Source organism: Octodon degus, unplaced genomic scaffold (assembly GCF_000260255.1).
Source record: "Octodon degus isolate 3935 unplaced genomic scaffold, OctDeg1.0 scaffold00004, whole genome shotgun sequence".
In the NCBI taxonomy this organism is placed as follows: Eukaryota; Metazoa; Chordata; class Mammalia; order Rodentia; family Octodontidae; genus Octodon; species Octodon degus.
Window position 1 is genome coordinate 24,128,797 of NW_004524580.1, and position 15,027 is coordinate 24,143,823.

At 41.5% G+C, this 15,027-nt stretch overlaps 1 protein-coding gene across 1 annotated transcript in view; it reads right to left on the reverse strand.

Annotated features, from left to right (window-relative positions):
- The window catches only part of Ntn4 (netrin 4), a 113,713-nt gene that overhangs the window by 31,682 nt on the left and 67,004 nt on the right, over window positions 1-15,027 (reverse strand). Inside the window, exon 5 of the mRNA XM_004623799.2 lies at window positions 14,380-14,568. Coding sequence (XP_004623856.1) covers window positions 14,380-14,568 — 189 coding nt within the window. The remainder of the gene's footprint in view (window positions 1-14,379; window positions 14,569-15,027) is intronic.

Genomic DNA, 15,027 nt, shown 5'->3' on the forward strand with positions numbered 1-15,027 from the left:
TTTATTTCTATCCCCCTGGAGTTTTTTTTTTTAACAGATGAATTGTATCACTTAACGAACACTTCTTAATGGATGGTCTTTTGATCTCTTCATGATTTTCATCTCGCTGCCATCCCTCTAATACACTGAGATGCCTGGAAGCTCGAACCCCATCATTCCATCTCTTTACCTGCAAGCCCCAGGGGGATGCCTGATGTGTTTAAGCAACTGAGTCTTTGTTGAGTGAGTGAATGAAGGAATGAATGTGCCTCTTCATAAGTAATGCACTTGAAATAGTTTTATGTTTTGACAAACCTCTTAAAAGACTCATGCACTCTTTTTGTAGATTTTTCTAGTATTTTAGCACTACTACTGAGGTGCTGGAACAGGAAAAACACCCCATAAATCTATAGCAAACTGAAATGCTCAAAGAGTAAATTATTCTGAGTCGCCAGGGCGTGACTATTTTCAACATTTAATGCTTCACTTAGTCCGGTTTTTATTTATTATTTGTAATAAGAGCTCTCTATTGTGCCTCTGCGGGAGACTTTCTCCACCCATAAACACCTCTCCTTTGAAATAATTTTTTTTTCACATTAATCAGTCTGAAATTCCTTGTCCTCTTTTCATCTAACTTACTTAGTTGTAATTCTTTGTCCTAGAGAAGTAACTGCTTGGGTAACTGGTAGAGACTTTCTGGATTCTGCTTGAGAGCTTCCCGGTTAATCTGAGTACAGTTTATTCTCAGTACCTCCTCTCTGTTGGCTGGTTTGGGGCACCCTCTAGTCACCTCCATCTTTTTTATCCTACAACCCCTTAAGATGAACACAGCTATTTAGGTTCAGATTTTGCGTAGCTGTTTATCAGTAAGCAAGGCCTTACTCAGAACCAAAAAGCACAATTTAAAAAAATGAAAATCTAGGTCCATTACAAATTACTTCTGGCTCTAGAATACATCTGATTATTTCTACCTCTTTCTGTCTTTTAAAATTTTTAAACAGAAAAAAGTAAAAATAAGTTTCAAAACAGGCTAGTAGGAGACCAACAATAATTAATACAATGTATATTGTTATATTTATACTAGTTGTTCAAGATATAGGCATGAAATATTGTCCAAAAAAGTATTAGAACACACATAACACTTTCTTTTCTTTTTCTTTTCGGTGGAACCGGGGATTGAACTCAGACTCTTGCACTTGCCAGGAAACACTTATTCTTCTGAGCCATCTCCCCGGCCCAAAACTTTCTTTTCAATGAAGTAAAAGAAACTAGCTTTATAACCGTCTTAGCTATCTTTTCTTCCCCTTTCTTTTGAGACAGGATTTTGCTCTGCAGTTCGGGCAGGCTTTGAACTCACTCTGTAGCCCAGGCTAGCAGCAATCCTCTTGCCTCAGGCTCCCGGGTGTTGGGATTATAGTATGGGCCACCATGCCCGGCTGCTTTTCTTATTTTGTTTTCAACTAGGCCACAGTGAAGTGCAATTCTTTGGATCTTTGTAGGTCACATAGATTTTGTACCTATCAGGGACTCTCCAGTCCAAAAGCCTGAGTCCAAACTCTAGGCTGGCCGCTGACTGGCTGAATGGGCCTGCACACCTTAGGTAATCAACGGGAACCTCAGGGTTCTTTTTGTAAAATAGAAAGGATACCACCTAACCCAGAAAGACTGAGGAATGACATACTTTATGTAAATAGCCAGCCCCAAGCCTCGCTATGGAAGCAGTCCACAAATGGTGCTTCTTTATGCCCCTCTTGATTTTTTTCATATTTTCTGAAGGTTTTGATATTTTATAATTTAAATTTGATAATTTCATGCTTGTCAAATCAGCAATAAGTGCTGATTTGCACATATCAGCAGAATAGTAGTTTACTTTTGGTGAATCCAATTTTTTATTGGAGAAGAAGTTTCAGAGAATTTCATGACCTTGTCCATGTCTTTCTCCAAATTTGACTTTTATTATTTATCAATTCATAAAGTTTCTCCTCAGTAGGGGGTGAATTTCAATGTACATTATCTGATCTTTTTAAAGGAGTGTCTAAGAATGATTATTTTGTCATGGCATATCCATTTTCTCTATCTTTTTCACTTTTTTTTTTTTTTTGGTGGAACCGGGGATTGAACTCAGGCCCTTGCGTTTGGCAAGCAAGCAACTTATTCTACTGAGCCATCTCCCCGGCCCCATATCTTTTTCACTTTTAACCCTCTGGTTTTTCTTTTTAGCTCAGGGGAAAAAAAACTCCTAAGACTAAAGTTTCCCAGCCATTACTGCCAAGTCACTGATTCTTTTTCAAGTTTGCTTTTCAAAAACAGTTACTTCATATTGATTCTATGCTGGAATCATTCACAGTCGGTTTCAATATAAAACAAAGATGTCTATGTTGTTTATACAACATGAAATGGACGCATGTGGCTTTGCCAAAGCTAGGATTTGAAAGGCCACAGAGAGCCACTCAGTTACTATTTGAAGACACCTTAGTGACCCTTGGGAAACAACGGGCAAGACACAGACACAAGCATGAAAAATAGAAGATGTGCACAGGTTTCTAAACGTGTTATTGGGATAAAGTATTGTGGGTTTAATTAAAATGAAATAATTGATAAAAACATGAGTAAACAGAGAAACACAGATTCTTCTTTTTTTCTTGGGTGGAGCTGGGGATTAAACCCGCACACCAGGCACCAGCTCTGCCCGGGCTAAGTGTAGATCCCGGGTGAGCCCTGGCGAAGGTGCTGTTTGAGTAGAGTGTGAAGGCCCAGGGCTGTTGCTGGTTGAACACTTTCCATTGAAATCAGGAAGTAGAAAGAAGAAAAAAGAGATGTGAACACTAGGACCCTTTCTTGACAAATGAGCTGCTCAGAGCGACCCTAATCAGGCAAGTGGGTGCCATCTCAGCAACTTGGTTTAGGTTGTAGGGAAAAGAACCGTGGACAATTTTATTCAGTTTCTGATAGAAGGCACTGACTCCACTGACTTCGCTCTTCCACAGAGGAAGGAAGGGCAGGGCAGGCTTTTCAGAGCTTGTTTACTTTGACAGGGAATGTGTACTGCTTTCTTTGCTGGTTGTTTATTTTTCTGTAAATATGGAGACACTGTGTACTACTTCAAAACTGTCTTGTCATAAAATCAAATTTATTGTAAAAGCACTAACTAGCTATTTTCTAAAGAGAGGGTTACTTATGCTCTACAAGGCATTTCTCAGCATCAGTTTTAAACATGTTCTACTAAAGTAGGGGAAATTTTTCTATCAAAAACTGTCAGAATAATTATTATATCTCATACCCACTCAATTTTTTATTTTTATTTCTGTATTTCAGTAAGGGTCTACAGGGTCTCACTACACAGATCTGACTTACAGAGATACACCCGTGTTCTAGCCTCCCAAGAGCTGGGATTACAGGTGCACCATCATGCCCAGTCTCAACCGCTGTCTCAGCCCACCCCCGGGGGCAGGGCCGGCAAGGCAGGCCCAGGGATCGAACTCCTGGCCCCTGTGCCTGCTTGCAGGTGCTTTAATCCACTGAACTATTTGGCCAGCCCTCTAATGTCCTTTATTTTTTTTTTCCAAAATTTTATTGATAAACAGCAATGAGACAGTTTCAAATCAAATCGGAAGTACAGTTTCAACGAATAACACACTGCATATATTCTTCTTAGTGGTTAATTGCTGTATCTAATGTCCTTTAGACTATGACGTATTGGTGGTAAATAATTGTGTACCATGAATAAAAAAGGCTTCTCCAGTTGAAATGACCAGATACTTATTTGGAAATGGTTACATTTAGAATTTCTGCCAGAAATCTTTTTGGAGAAAAGCCTAAGTTGTCTTAGGTGGAGAAGACAACTAACATGAATGGTAACTAGCATTTGTATCTCTCAGTGAGCCAGAGAAAAGGTGTCTAGCCAGAGTTTTAGTAAGCCCTTAGGATTTTCCACCAGAGGACTGTTCATTCAGTGAGTAGACTGAGTTACATAGATTGCGAGCTCGCCATCTTACATCCAAGGATGACAGTGAACAGAGCTCACTGAGGAAACAGGAGTGGTTCTCAGATGCTGCCCAGCAGGCCAAAAGGCTGAATTAGAACTACGAATGATGGATTGTTAAGAAATGTGGGTTTCTGGGGCTTCAATCCCAGCACCTGCCGTGCCGGCCCCGCCCCCAGGGAACACTGAGACAGAAATTGAGACTAGGCATGGTTGCACGTGCCTGTAATCCCAGCTCTTGGGAGGCTGTAAACAGGTGGATCACTACGAGTCCGATCTAGTAGTGAGACCCTGAACATCCTGTAGACTCTTCCCTAAAATAGAAAAAAAAAAAAAAAAAAAAAAGAAAAGAAAGAAAGAAAGAAAAAAGAAAAAGAAATGTGGGTTTCTGATCCAGAACTTGCTGGAGAGCCGAGTCAGTAGGTTTTGCTCAGGGCTCCGAGGCTGTATATTTTCACTAAATGGTCCCGAGTGATTCAATCCACATCTAGATTTCGGAACCAACAAACAGCCAGAGAGAGCAGTGTTCGAGATCAGAGAAGCAGGCTGGGAAGGCGGACGCTTGACCTCGTCCTGAGAGAAACAATTTCTCTGTTTGGCTTTGCGTCTCATTTCCTGACAAAGATGGTGTAGTAGCTTGAAATTGGCTGGAGTGCAAATATTTAAGCCATAGAAATTGGCCGACACTACAAATTAGGACGCCCCACCACCACCTCTGGCCAAAAGCCAGCACACCACTGTGTGGTAGGGTTAGTCTTGCAATTTTAATAGACCCGCAGTAGAAACATCTACTTTGGTTTTAGGATACCGAAGCCGTGTAAATGACTAGAGGCTTCAAATGAGTTCCTTTAAGAGATCATGTTCCTTCAGAAGAGAAAGGCCAACTGCTCCAAGCAACTCAGCTTAGGGAGAATAACATTTCTCTCCTTCCCCATGTCTCTCCATAGCCAGTTTGAGCCTCTTCTTGCTCTCAGCCCTAGATTCAGCTGGAGAGATTCACATTTTCCCTTGTGTTTACAGACCTTAAATGCACTGTCTTTTAAAACACTTTTTTCCACCGAGTTGTAGAAATAAATTCAGCTTCAATGATCTCCGCTTGTCTTAAAAAAGCAAACAACCTCTCTAAAATCCTCAGAAGTGATTTCTTGGCATGGGAATGTGCAGTTGATTGTCTGGGTCCCACAGTAGATTTCGGTTAAGGATGAAATAAAGGGGAAGTGAGAACACAGATGATTTAATTGCTCACAGGAATAAATTTATGGGCCAAGAGATTTGGTTCAGGCCCCTGTTTATTCAGGTTTGATGAATTTATGACCGTGAACGTAAGGCATACACATAAGGACCACAGAATTTAGCATAGGGCTTATCAGGCAATCGAGAGGGAAAGAACAGCTTACAACATTCATCAGGGCCTGCAAGCCTTTGGCTTTGCTCGTTTGGAAGTTGGATACATAAGTAGGAACAGAGCCCAGAGGTTGAGTCACTGTGTTTGTTGAATGCATTAATGGAAAAATTCTATTACACGTATGGTAGGTGCTCTCTAAAGACTCCGAAGACATCCACGCTTTCAGTTTTAGATCATGTCATCAAAGGCAGTGAAAGCCATCATGGAGGTTGGAAAGTAGGACAAGTTTTGTGTTTCTGCAGCATTAGAGGAAAAAAGATAAAAGCATCCACTAAAGAAAGACTGAACGATCTCTTCGAGGAAGTCTTTTCTCAATTCACCTTCACTCCAGCCCCACAGGCACTCCTTAAGGTGCTTAGTGTGATTTGTCATTTCACTTTGGTCCTAAATAGTGGAGTGTCACAATCATGTATTAATGCACACAGGCCTTTGAACCGTGAATGCACTGCACGCTGTGACCAAAAGTCAGCTATCGCGGCCGCACGGTCATCGCTGACACTCCCATGCAGTAAACCGATGTGACTGTTTCTCGGTTTCTCCTCATCTAGAACTAAGGTCATTTAGGGAACGGGACCTTTTCATCTTTACGGCTCTGCTGCTTACTGCAGTACCTGCCATAGAGGAGACCTTCAAGATGGGCTTTTGGGACCGGGTTGAGCTATAACTTATATACTTCTAGTACATTTAGTTGGGCTGCTCTCTCAGGTTTCCCACTCCAGAGAAGATGAAAACTAGGAAAGGAGAGAGGCGATCTAGGTCTACTTCATATTTTTTCTTTTTTTAATGTATTTAGTACAGGGTCTACACAGTATGGGGTCTACAGGGTCTCACTATACAGATCGGACTCATAGTGATTCACCTGTTTTCAGCCTCCCACGTGCTGGGATTACAGGACACGCAGCACCACGCCCGGTCTCAGTCACCATCTCAGCACTCCCTGAGGACAGGGCCAGCACAGGCATGCCAGGGATCAAACCCCAGCCACTGCGCAGGCCTACTTAATATTACCTTTGTGATCATCTCACTGTTAGAACAGATTTTTTTTTCTTTTTTTGTTTCTCCTTCTTTCCCCTTCTCCCTCCCTCCCTTCCTTTCCTTCTTTCCCCCTTCTCTCCTGAATCTCTTCTCTCTCTCTCTCTCTCTTCTCTCTCTCTCTCTCTCTCTCTCTCTCTCTCTCTCTCTCTCTCTTTCTTCAGTGCTGTGGATGGAACCCAGGGCTTTGCACAGACTGGACAGGTGCTCTGCCACAGAGCTATCCTGCAGAGCCTAAGGTTTCTTTTTCCTATTCACTTGTAGGTTCTAGCACTTGATCATGAGAAACAAATCTTCCAGGAACCTTCTAGAATATGCCTTCCCAAGTGATATCTCCATACGGGTGTGGGTGCAAAAGAAAACAAGGTTTACAAATGAATATTAGAATACTAGGCTCTGAGAAATCCTGAAGAAGCCTTTAATCAATTCATCATTGCCTCAGTTTGAGGGCCAAAGAGAAATATGCCCTCTGGAAAATGATATTATTCCTGTTAAAAACTCATGGAATTAGTGGTCTATGGGCCAAACTGTGGGGAATACTATGCCACAAAACACATTTTTATAGATTTCTATTTTTCTTTTAATTTTCTCCATAATGTATTTTAAAAATGCTAAGTCGCTAAGCATACAAATAGTAAACCTTGGCTGAATTGGATGCCTGGGTAGGTGGGGTGTGCTGACTACCTGATTTTAAAATTGTAATTGTAGAGTAAGGGCTGAAATGCTTGCAGTCTTTGTTGAAAAGCTTTTCGTAAGGTTCTACCACCTGGGGAGTGAGTCAAAGAGCATCTCTGATTGGGCCTGAGTGGGATGAGAGTTGCTGCATTTCTAATCAGATGGATGAGGCCATGAGGCTAATTGGTGGACCACACCTTCTGCAGCAGGGGGTTTTTCTGCCGTGGTAAACTCAGGATAGCAAATGTAAGAAACTTCTCATCTTGGAAAGCATCATCCGTGTTGTGGATGGAACCACACACAGATAGTTTTAATTTTCAGCTTTTCTTGTGAAATTGAATTGGGAACTGACAGGGAGGAAAAACACTACAGCAACATCTCTATCAGCACCTTTCACAAAGTTTGGCATACTGCAAATAGTAAACAACATTAGGTTTCTTAACTTGTGTGTCCTTAGCTGTATTATTAGAGGTAATAAAAGAAGAGGTAATGTAGGAGCATAGCTAAGGAAGAAATAAATGATAGGAAAAATATTGCTAAATAATAGTGAAATGTTGTCCAACGTATTGGCAATGGAATGGTGTATTATGGAGACTACTTAGGAAGAGAACGTTGAGGTGGTCTAGTAAATGTTGGGATCTGCTACGGGCTCAGAAAAGGGAAGACAGCAACAGAGTACTATTCTGAAAGAGTTGCCTGTCAGGAGACCAAAGCTAGTGAAGCAGATACTGGGCGCTTTGCCCTAGACATGTCCTCACAGGGCCACGAAATGAACATTCACAGCCCTTCGTTGAGTTTACCCTGAGATGCAAGGACTGTCTAGAGAAAGAGAAGGAAACACAGATCCTCCCTACTAACTTATGCATCTCCTGCAAATTGTGCTGAAAGAACTAAGTTGGTATTAGCTATTTTTATAATTTCCCTACTTGATGCATTAAAAAACATGCAAGTACATTTTTTTTTTAAAGCCAAGAATGAGCAATAGGACTTATCGATAGTAGTTTCTAGTCTTTCAGTATCCAAGATAAAGGCAGATCCCCTGGCAATTGAAAGGGCTGAAGAACTCATCCAGACAAACCATGCTACAATTCTCGTATTTTGTATAAAGGGTTCTGTTTCATTTTTAGAATGTGTTAATGTAGTCTTGGTAGAGTTCTCATCAGAACAGCTTTGGTGTCTAACACTTGGCTGTTCGCAGGTCTTAGGGAAAGCATACTTACTGGGCCAGTGATTCCCTGCCTCTGGGTAGTCCTACCCCTTGCTCATTGCTGACGAGGCTCCAAGTGAAGGCACCTATGGTCAGTCACTCCTCTCTGCTACTCCCATCTTCATAGGGCTTTTTTGTTTGTTTGTTTGTTTGTTTGTTCGTGTTTTGATATAGGGCCTCACTGTGTCGTCTAGGCTGGCCTTGAACTCACAGTGATCCTCCTGCTTGCTGGGACTGCAGGCGTGCACCACCACACCCGGCCCTGCTCATTCTTACCCCAACTGAACCTTTCTCAGTTGACAGAAAATGCTGTCTTATGTCTTCCTTCTGTTCCTGTTTTGCACTGGTCATTATCTCTGATGGGTGTGCCCCTTCAGAACCTTTAGCATGTAGTCATTTCTCCTCCATGTACTTCCCTTGATACTCACAGGACACTCCTGATGGCACCTGTGTGTATGTGTGCGACTAGGTGCCTGTATACATGTATGTATATGGACACTATAGGTATGAAAAAGCTCTCTCCTGTAGTGCTAACGTCTAGGAACAAGGACTCCTTCGTGCTCCATAAGAATTTACTGAGGGATGAGGGGCCGGGGAGATGCTCAGTGGAGTAAGTGCTTGCCTGGCAAGTGCAAGGTCCTGAGTTCAATCTCTGGTACCACAGAAAGAAAGAAAGAAAGAAAGAAAGAAAGAAAGAAAGAAAGAAAGAAAGAAAGAAAGAAAGAAAGAATAAATTTGCTGAGTGAAAGAGAAAGCTTTAACAATATCCTAATTGCTCAAGTTCATTAATGTGGAAAAATGTTCAGATATTTTCATGGGCTAAAAAAATAGTAAAAACTCATAGTTCTGTTAATTTTAACTATATTCTCACATTTTTGTTCATTTTCATAGAACTGATAGTTTGTGGACCCGAACCTATAAAACCTCCTCCATGAAAGTCCCTGGGTTAGCTGTATAAGTTACTAATGACCACGAACAAGGAGTCATTTGTTTTCTTTTACAGACTCCTCGTCTGTATCTTTCTTTATAAAACTCTGAAGTTATGAGTAATCTGAGATTTAAAAAGCTAATGCTGGTAACTGTTTTACATTTAGTAAGAATACAAACCATAGCTTTAACACAGAGCAGCAACAAAAACTAAAATAAAATTAAACCAAAATAAACAAAAGGTTTATTTATTTTGGCTCCAAGTCAGCCTGCCAGTAAACCAGTTCTGTTTTCTCTTTCTCTTTTCTACTGGTTAGACCTAGGCATTAAAAAGTACTTTATCGGTTTTATGATTTTACAGAACCAGCTTAAAAGTAATTAGCAATAACAGGTCCTGCTTTACCTTGGTCTTAACCATCCAGTAGAAAAGTATGAAGACGAAATATAGGAAGTAAAGCCATGTTGTTATGTTGAGCTGTGGGGGACTCAGGTCAATAATTTCTGACATTGCCAGTTAAACAGAAGACCCAATGCTATTATGGGCTACTGGACTCTTTTAGAATATTTTGCTGAGTTTACACACCTATAATATTCAATAACGGAACTTAGAAAAAATAGGGTATACAGATGAATGTCCATTTTGTATCTGTGTATTCAAAGTGGTTAGGATAGATATATAGTTGCATTCTCTTAATGAATAGAATGATTTGTTCTAATGGTGTTTGTAAATAGGATTTCAAGTCCGCATCTTGTACAGCAATCAACCACTAAGAAGAATATACACAGTGTATTATTTGCTGAAACTGTACTTCCGATTTGATTTGAAACTGTCTAATTGCTATCTGTTTATCAATAAAATTTTGAAAAAAAAAGTAATTAGCAATAAAAGGCAACGAATAATATGCAGTGCTTTCAAATCAATCTGAGCTATACATAATTAGAATATATTGTAAGTATATAACATTTCTCTAACTAAATTATTGCAGTGGCTCCCAGTGCCCTAGGAACTAAACATGAACATTTTTTAGGATAGTAGTCAAGAGCCTTTAAAATCTAGCCACGATCAGCCCGGTGTGGTGGCCCATGCCCGTAATCCCAGCACTCAGGAGGCTGAGGCAGGAGGATTGTTGTGAGTTCGAGATCAGCCTGGGCTATAAAGTGAGCTCAAGGGCAGCCTGAACTGCATTGCAAAACCTTGTTTCAAAAAGAAAAACAAAACAAAACAAACAAACAAACAAACAAAACAACAAAAACCAAAAAGCCATCTACCCTGGTCAATCTTCTGATGTTTTCTTTCATTATTCCCTTTGGTCTTTTATTAATGCAAATAATCTCCTGTTTGCTATCCCAGCACAAATTATATGTTCAAGTGCTAGCAAAATGTTAGAAATTTGCTTTAAATCTCACGAAATTGGGGACATCATTTAAAAAGGTGTTTTTCAGACTTCATTGTACATCATAATCACTGTGCAGGGCTTGCTAAGGCCTGTTGTACTCAGATTACCAAGCCCTTGTCAATACAAATTCTGAATGAGTTTGTCTTTGTTGGGGCCCATGGATTTTCATCTCCAACGCATTTTCTGGGTGGAGACAGTGGTACCGGCCCAGGACCACCTTCTGGAGTTTGTTAACTTCAGCTAATGCTGAAAGCTAGTAGGGCAAGTTCGGTGTGGAGCACCTGCCTCTGGGTAACGCAGCAGCAACCCTGTAAAGGCCAAGTCACACCACACCTCTCTGCTTGAACCCCTTCTACTGGCACATCATTTCACTCCAAGTGAAGTGGAGGTGTTTATAGTGGCCCACAGGGAAGGTGGGTCACCCCTATTCCAGTTCCCTTCTCTGATCTCACTTCCTGTTGCTCCCCAACTCCCACACTGATGCTGACCTCCCTGCTTTCCTCCTTGACTCCTCTGTCACCTTCCTGTCTTGGGGCATGGCTTAGGCATTTGCCCACAGTGCTCTTCCCCAGTTACATGTTTGTCTATCTTCCTTACTGATTCACTCTAGAGTCACCTTCTCAGTGCTACCCACCCCATCATCCTTATGGGCACGTACCATGCCACTCCTTCCCGCCTTACACACCGGGACCTTCAATCCCTCTTTCCTTGTTTTATTTGTTCCACTTCAGTGAGGCCGCCACGTATCACCTCTCACCCACTGATTTCTTATCAATTTAATTTATTGGCTGTCTCCTCTGCTAGAATGTATACTCCTTAAAGGCAAGAATCTTTGTTTTGTTCTCTGGTGCATTCCAAATCTGGGCACATCACAGGCACTCAATATAAAGTTCTGAATGAATGAATAAATGAAGGAATAAAGGAGTGAACATATTAGCTCTTCTGTACAGCATACTGTTTAAAGCAAATGCTATGAAAAAGAATCTTCTTGAAATTGTACCTGTTGTCCAAGGCTGTTAACTTATCTAAGCTATTCTTCTTCCCTTTTCCTCTTTTCTCAGTGTGGTGATTCATGCCTTCTAAGTTTTGGATATTTGTGCTTGGGGTCAGAGGCTATGGGATGCCCAGATAGACATCCCTATGTATTAGAACATATCTGGTATGGCATGGTGTTAGGATAGGATCTCTTCCCGTTCCAAGCTATTTTTATAGTGGTCCCTGTAGTCACCCTATGCAGATAAAGCTCCTTTATTTTAGTCCATAAGGCACTGTGGTTTTTAAAGAAGTAATTATCTTTGACATATGGCATTTTGAATCAATAAATGCTAGCAGCACTATAATATCCAGTTTTTAGTTTATAGGACAACTTTACTACAATACTAGTTTTTATTTCTTGAGGGCTGACTACATGTCAGGCACTATGTTAAACGTTGATCTCATACGCACATATATGTTAGTGCTCATAACATCACAGGGAGAAATTATACATACGGGGAATTCAGAGTCCAAAGAGAGGGATCCAGGAAGTGGCACAGGGATCCACAGGCACGGCGGGCTCGAAACCTGTTTAAATGAAAGTCTGGGGCATTGGAGTAAGATAGAATTCTTGGAGAAATATTCCCATACAAACTCAGATCTGGAGCCTGGTATGAAAGCGAGCTATGCCCTGATCTGCTCACTGCTGTGTCAGAGGCCAAGTTGGCAACAAGGGGCCTATCCCAAGGCCGTGCAGAGATTTTGTATCTTCTCCCTGAAGCTAAAAATGTGTATTTTAAAGAATGATTTTTTTTTCCTTTCTAAAAAACCCAAGGTTTTCCGTGCTCACTTCCCATTGTGTCGCTCCCTTCCTGTCACCATTTTTTCTGAGCTGGAACAAGGCGTCCTTGGCAGGGAAAGGAAGGGCGCAGTCATCAATCTGCGTGAGTGCTGAGCGGCCCTGTCATCTCTCGAATTCCAGGCTGACAGCCGGAAGTGCTGAGGTAGAGAGCCACACGGGCCACCACGTGTGCTTGGGCTTTGCACGTGCTTCCCTACTCACGTGTTGCAAGGAATGTCACACAAATCAGGCAGATCTCTTAAAATTCTAATCTTTTTTTTTTTTCCCAAGTAAACTACACCAGAGTCTTTTTACCAAGAAGGGAAAGAAGGAAGCCCCTGCCCCTCCCAAAGCTGAAGCCAAAGCAAAAGCTTCGTGCTGCAAGGCATCCACAGCCACAAAAAGAAGAAGATACGAATATCACCCACCTTCTGCTGTCCCAAGACACCGCGGCTCCGGAGGCAGCCCAAACACCCTTGAAGAGCGCTCCCAGTAGAAACAAGCTTGACCACTATGCCATCGTCAAGTTCCCTCTGATCAACACAGTCAGCCACAGAAAAGATGGAGGACAACCACACATTCGTATTCATTGTGCATGTCAAAGCCAATAAGCACCAAATCAAACAAGCTGTAAAGAAGCTCTATGACATTGAGTTGCCAAGGACAATAACTTAGTCAGGCCTGATGGAGAGAAGAAGGTGTATGTGCAGCTGGCTCCCGAGTATGATGCATTGGATTCTGCCAGCAAAATTGGGATCCTCTAAACTGAGTCCAGCTGGATAATTCTTAATATTTACTTTTTTCCCCAGTTTAAAAAAAATATGCCAAAATACATGTATGTAATAAGGAGCAATCTTTCTTTCTTTCTTTCTTTCTTCCTTCCTTCCTTTCTTTCTTCCTTTCCTTCTGTCCTTCTTTTTTTTCTTTTCAAAGTTTTATTGATAAACATATAGCAATGAGACAGTTTCAAATCAAATCGAAAGTACAGTTTCAACAAATAATACACTGCATAAATTCTTCTTAGTGGTTAATTGCTGTACAAGATGCAGACTTGTGATCCTACTTACAAACACCATTAGAAAAAATCATTCTATTCATTAAGAGAATGCAACTATATATCTATCCCAACCACTTTGAATACACAGATACAAAATGGACATTCATAGTTATACCCCAATTTTTTTAAGATCTGTTGTTGAATATTATAGGTGTGTAAACTCAGCAAAATATTCTAAAAGAGTCCAGTAGCCCATAATAGCATTGGGTCTTCTGTTTAACTGGCAATGTCAGAAATTATTGACTTGAGTTCCCCACAGCTCAACATAACAACATGGCTTTACTTCCTATATTTCATCTTCATACTTTTCTACTGGATGGTTAAGACCAAGGTAAAGCAGGACCTGTGCAACAAGAGTTGTAGTTTTTTGGTCTGAGAAGGTCAGTGAAATGCCCTCAGGAATTATCCTGAGATCCTGTACCTCAGATTGTAGAACCTTTGTCAGTGTCAGCCATGTGGATGAGTCACAGCCAATGCTTGGCCAATGTGCTCTCTGTGAGCTTCTGTCCTTCTTGATATTGGGATTGAACAAAAGGCGTTTACACCGAGCTATAGACCTAGCCTGTGTTTTATTTGTTGTTCTGAGACAGGGCCTTGCCAAGTGGCTAAATCACCCAGACGGGGCTTGAACTTGTGACCTTCCTGACTCAGCCTCCCCAAATCTTACTCACATATTTAATCTCAAGATTATCTTCAAGATTGCTCCCAGTCACCAGTCCTTTTCCTTTTATTAGTCAGCTTGCCTTTTCCTTTTATGAGTCACTATAGGAAATGACTTCACTCCACGGGGAGTGAGAAAGAAGACAATCCTTGTGAATAGTGTACTGCTTTCATCTAACAAATTCAAAATTTTTGCTCCTATCAATCTTTTTTTCCCCCCCATGTGCTGTGCGTTCACTTACCTTTGCAAGCGTCTGGAGCAGAGAAGGGTCTGCGGAGGTCACGGTAGAAGCCTGGCTTGCAACGCTGGCAGTGCTGACCCTCTGTGTTGTGCTGACAGTTGTTGCAGACACCGCCGCTGCGATTCCCTGATGCTATCCACATGTTAATGTCGAAGTGGCAGGTGTCCGCGTGCCCATTGCACTTGCAGGCTGGCAGAGAGACGCACAGGAGGAGCACACATGATTAAGAATAAGCACCTGCAATCTCAGCCCTTGGGAGGCTGAGGCAGGAGAATCGCTGCAAGTTCAAGGTGAACCTGGGCTACAGAGTGAGCTCAAAGATCACCCTGACCTACACAGTGAGACCCTGCTTTAAAGAAATACAGACAGGGGCCGGGGAGATAGCTCAGTAGAATAAATGCTTGCCTGGCAAGTGCAAGGGCCTGAGTTCAATCCCCGGTTCCAGAAAACAAAACAAAACAAAACAAAAACCAACAAAACAAAACCATACATATATGGCAACAAGCCCTAACATTCTAGTAGCTAAAAAAGGGTACCCTGACTGTCAATTACTTTATTTAAAGTTTTTGGAATAGTGTGTGATTCAAAAATAAAAATATAAGAAGGTATGCTCCGAGGACTCTAGCTTTTCCATGCCCATTTCTGCTG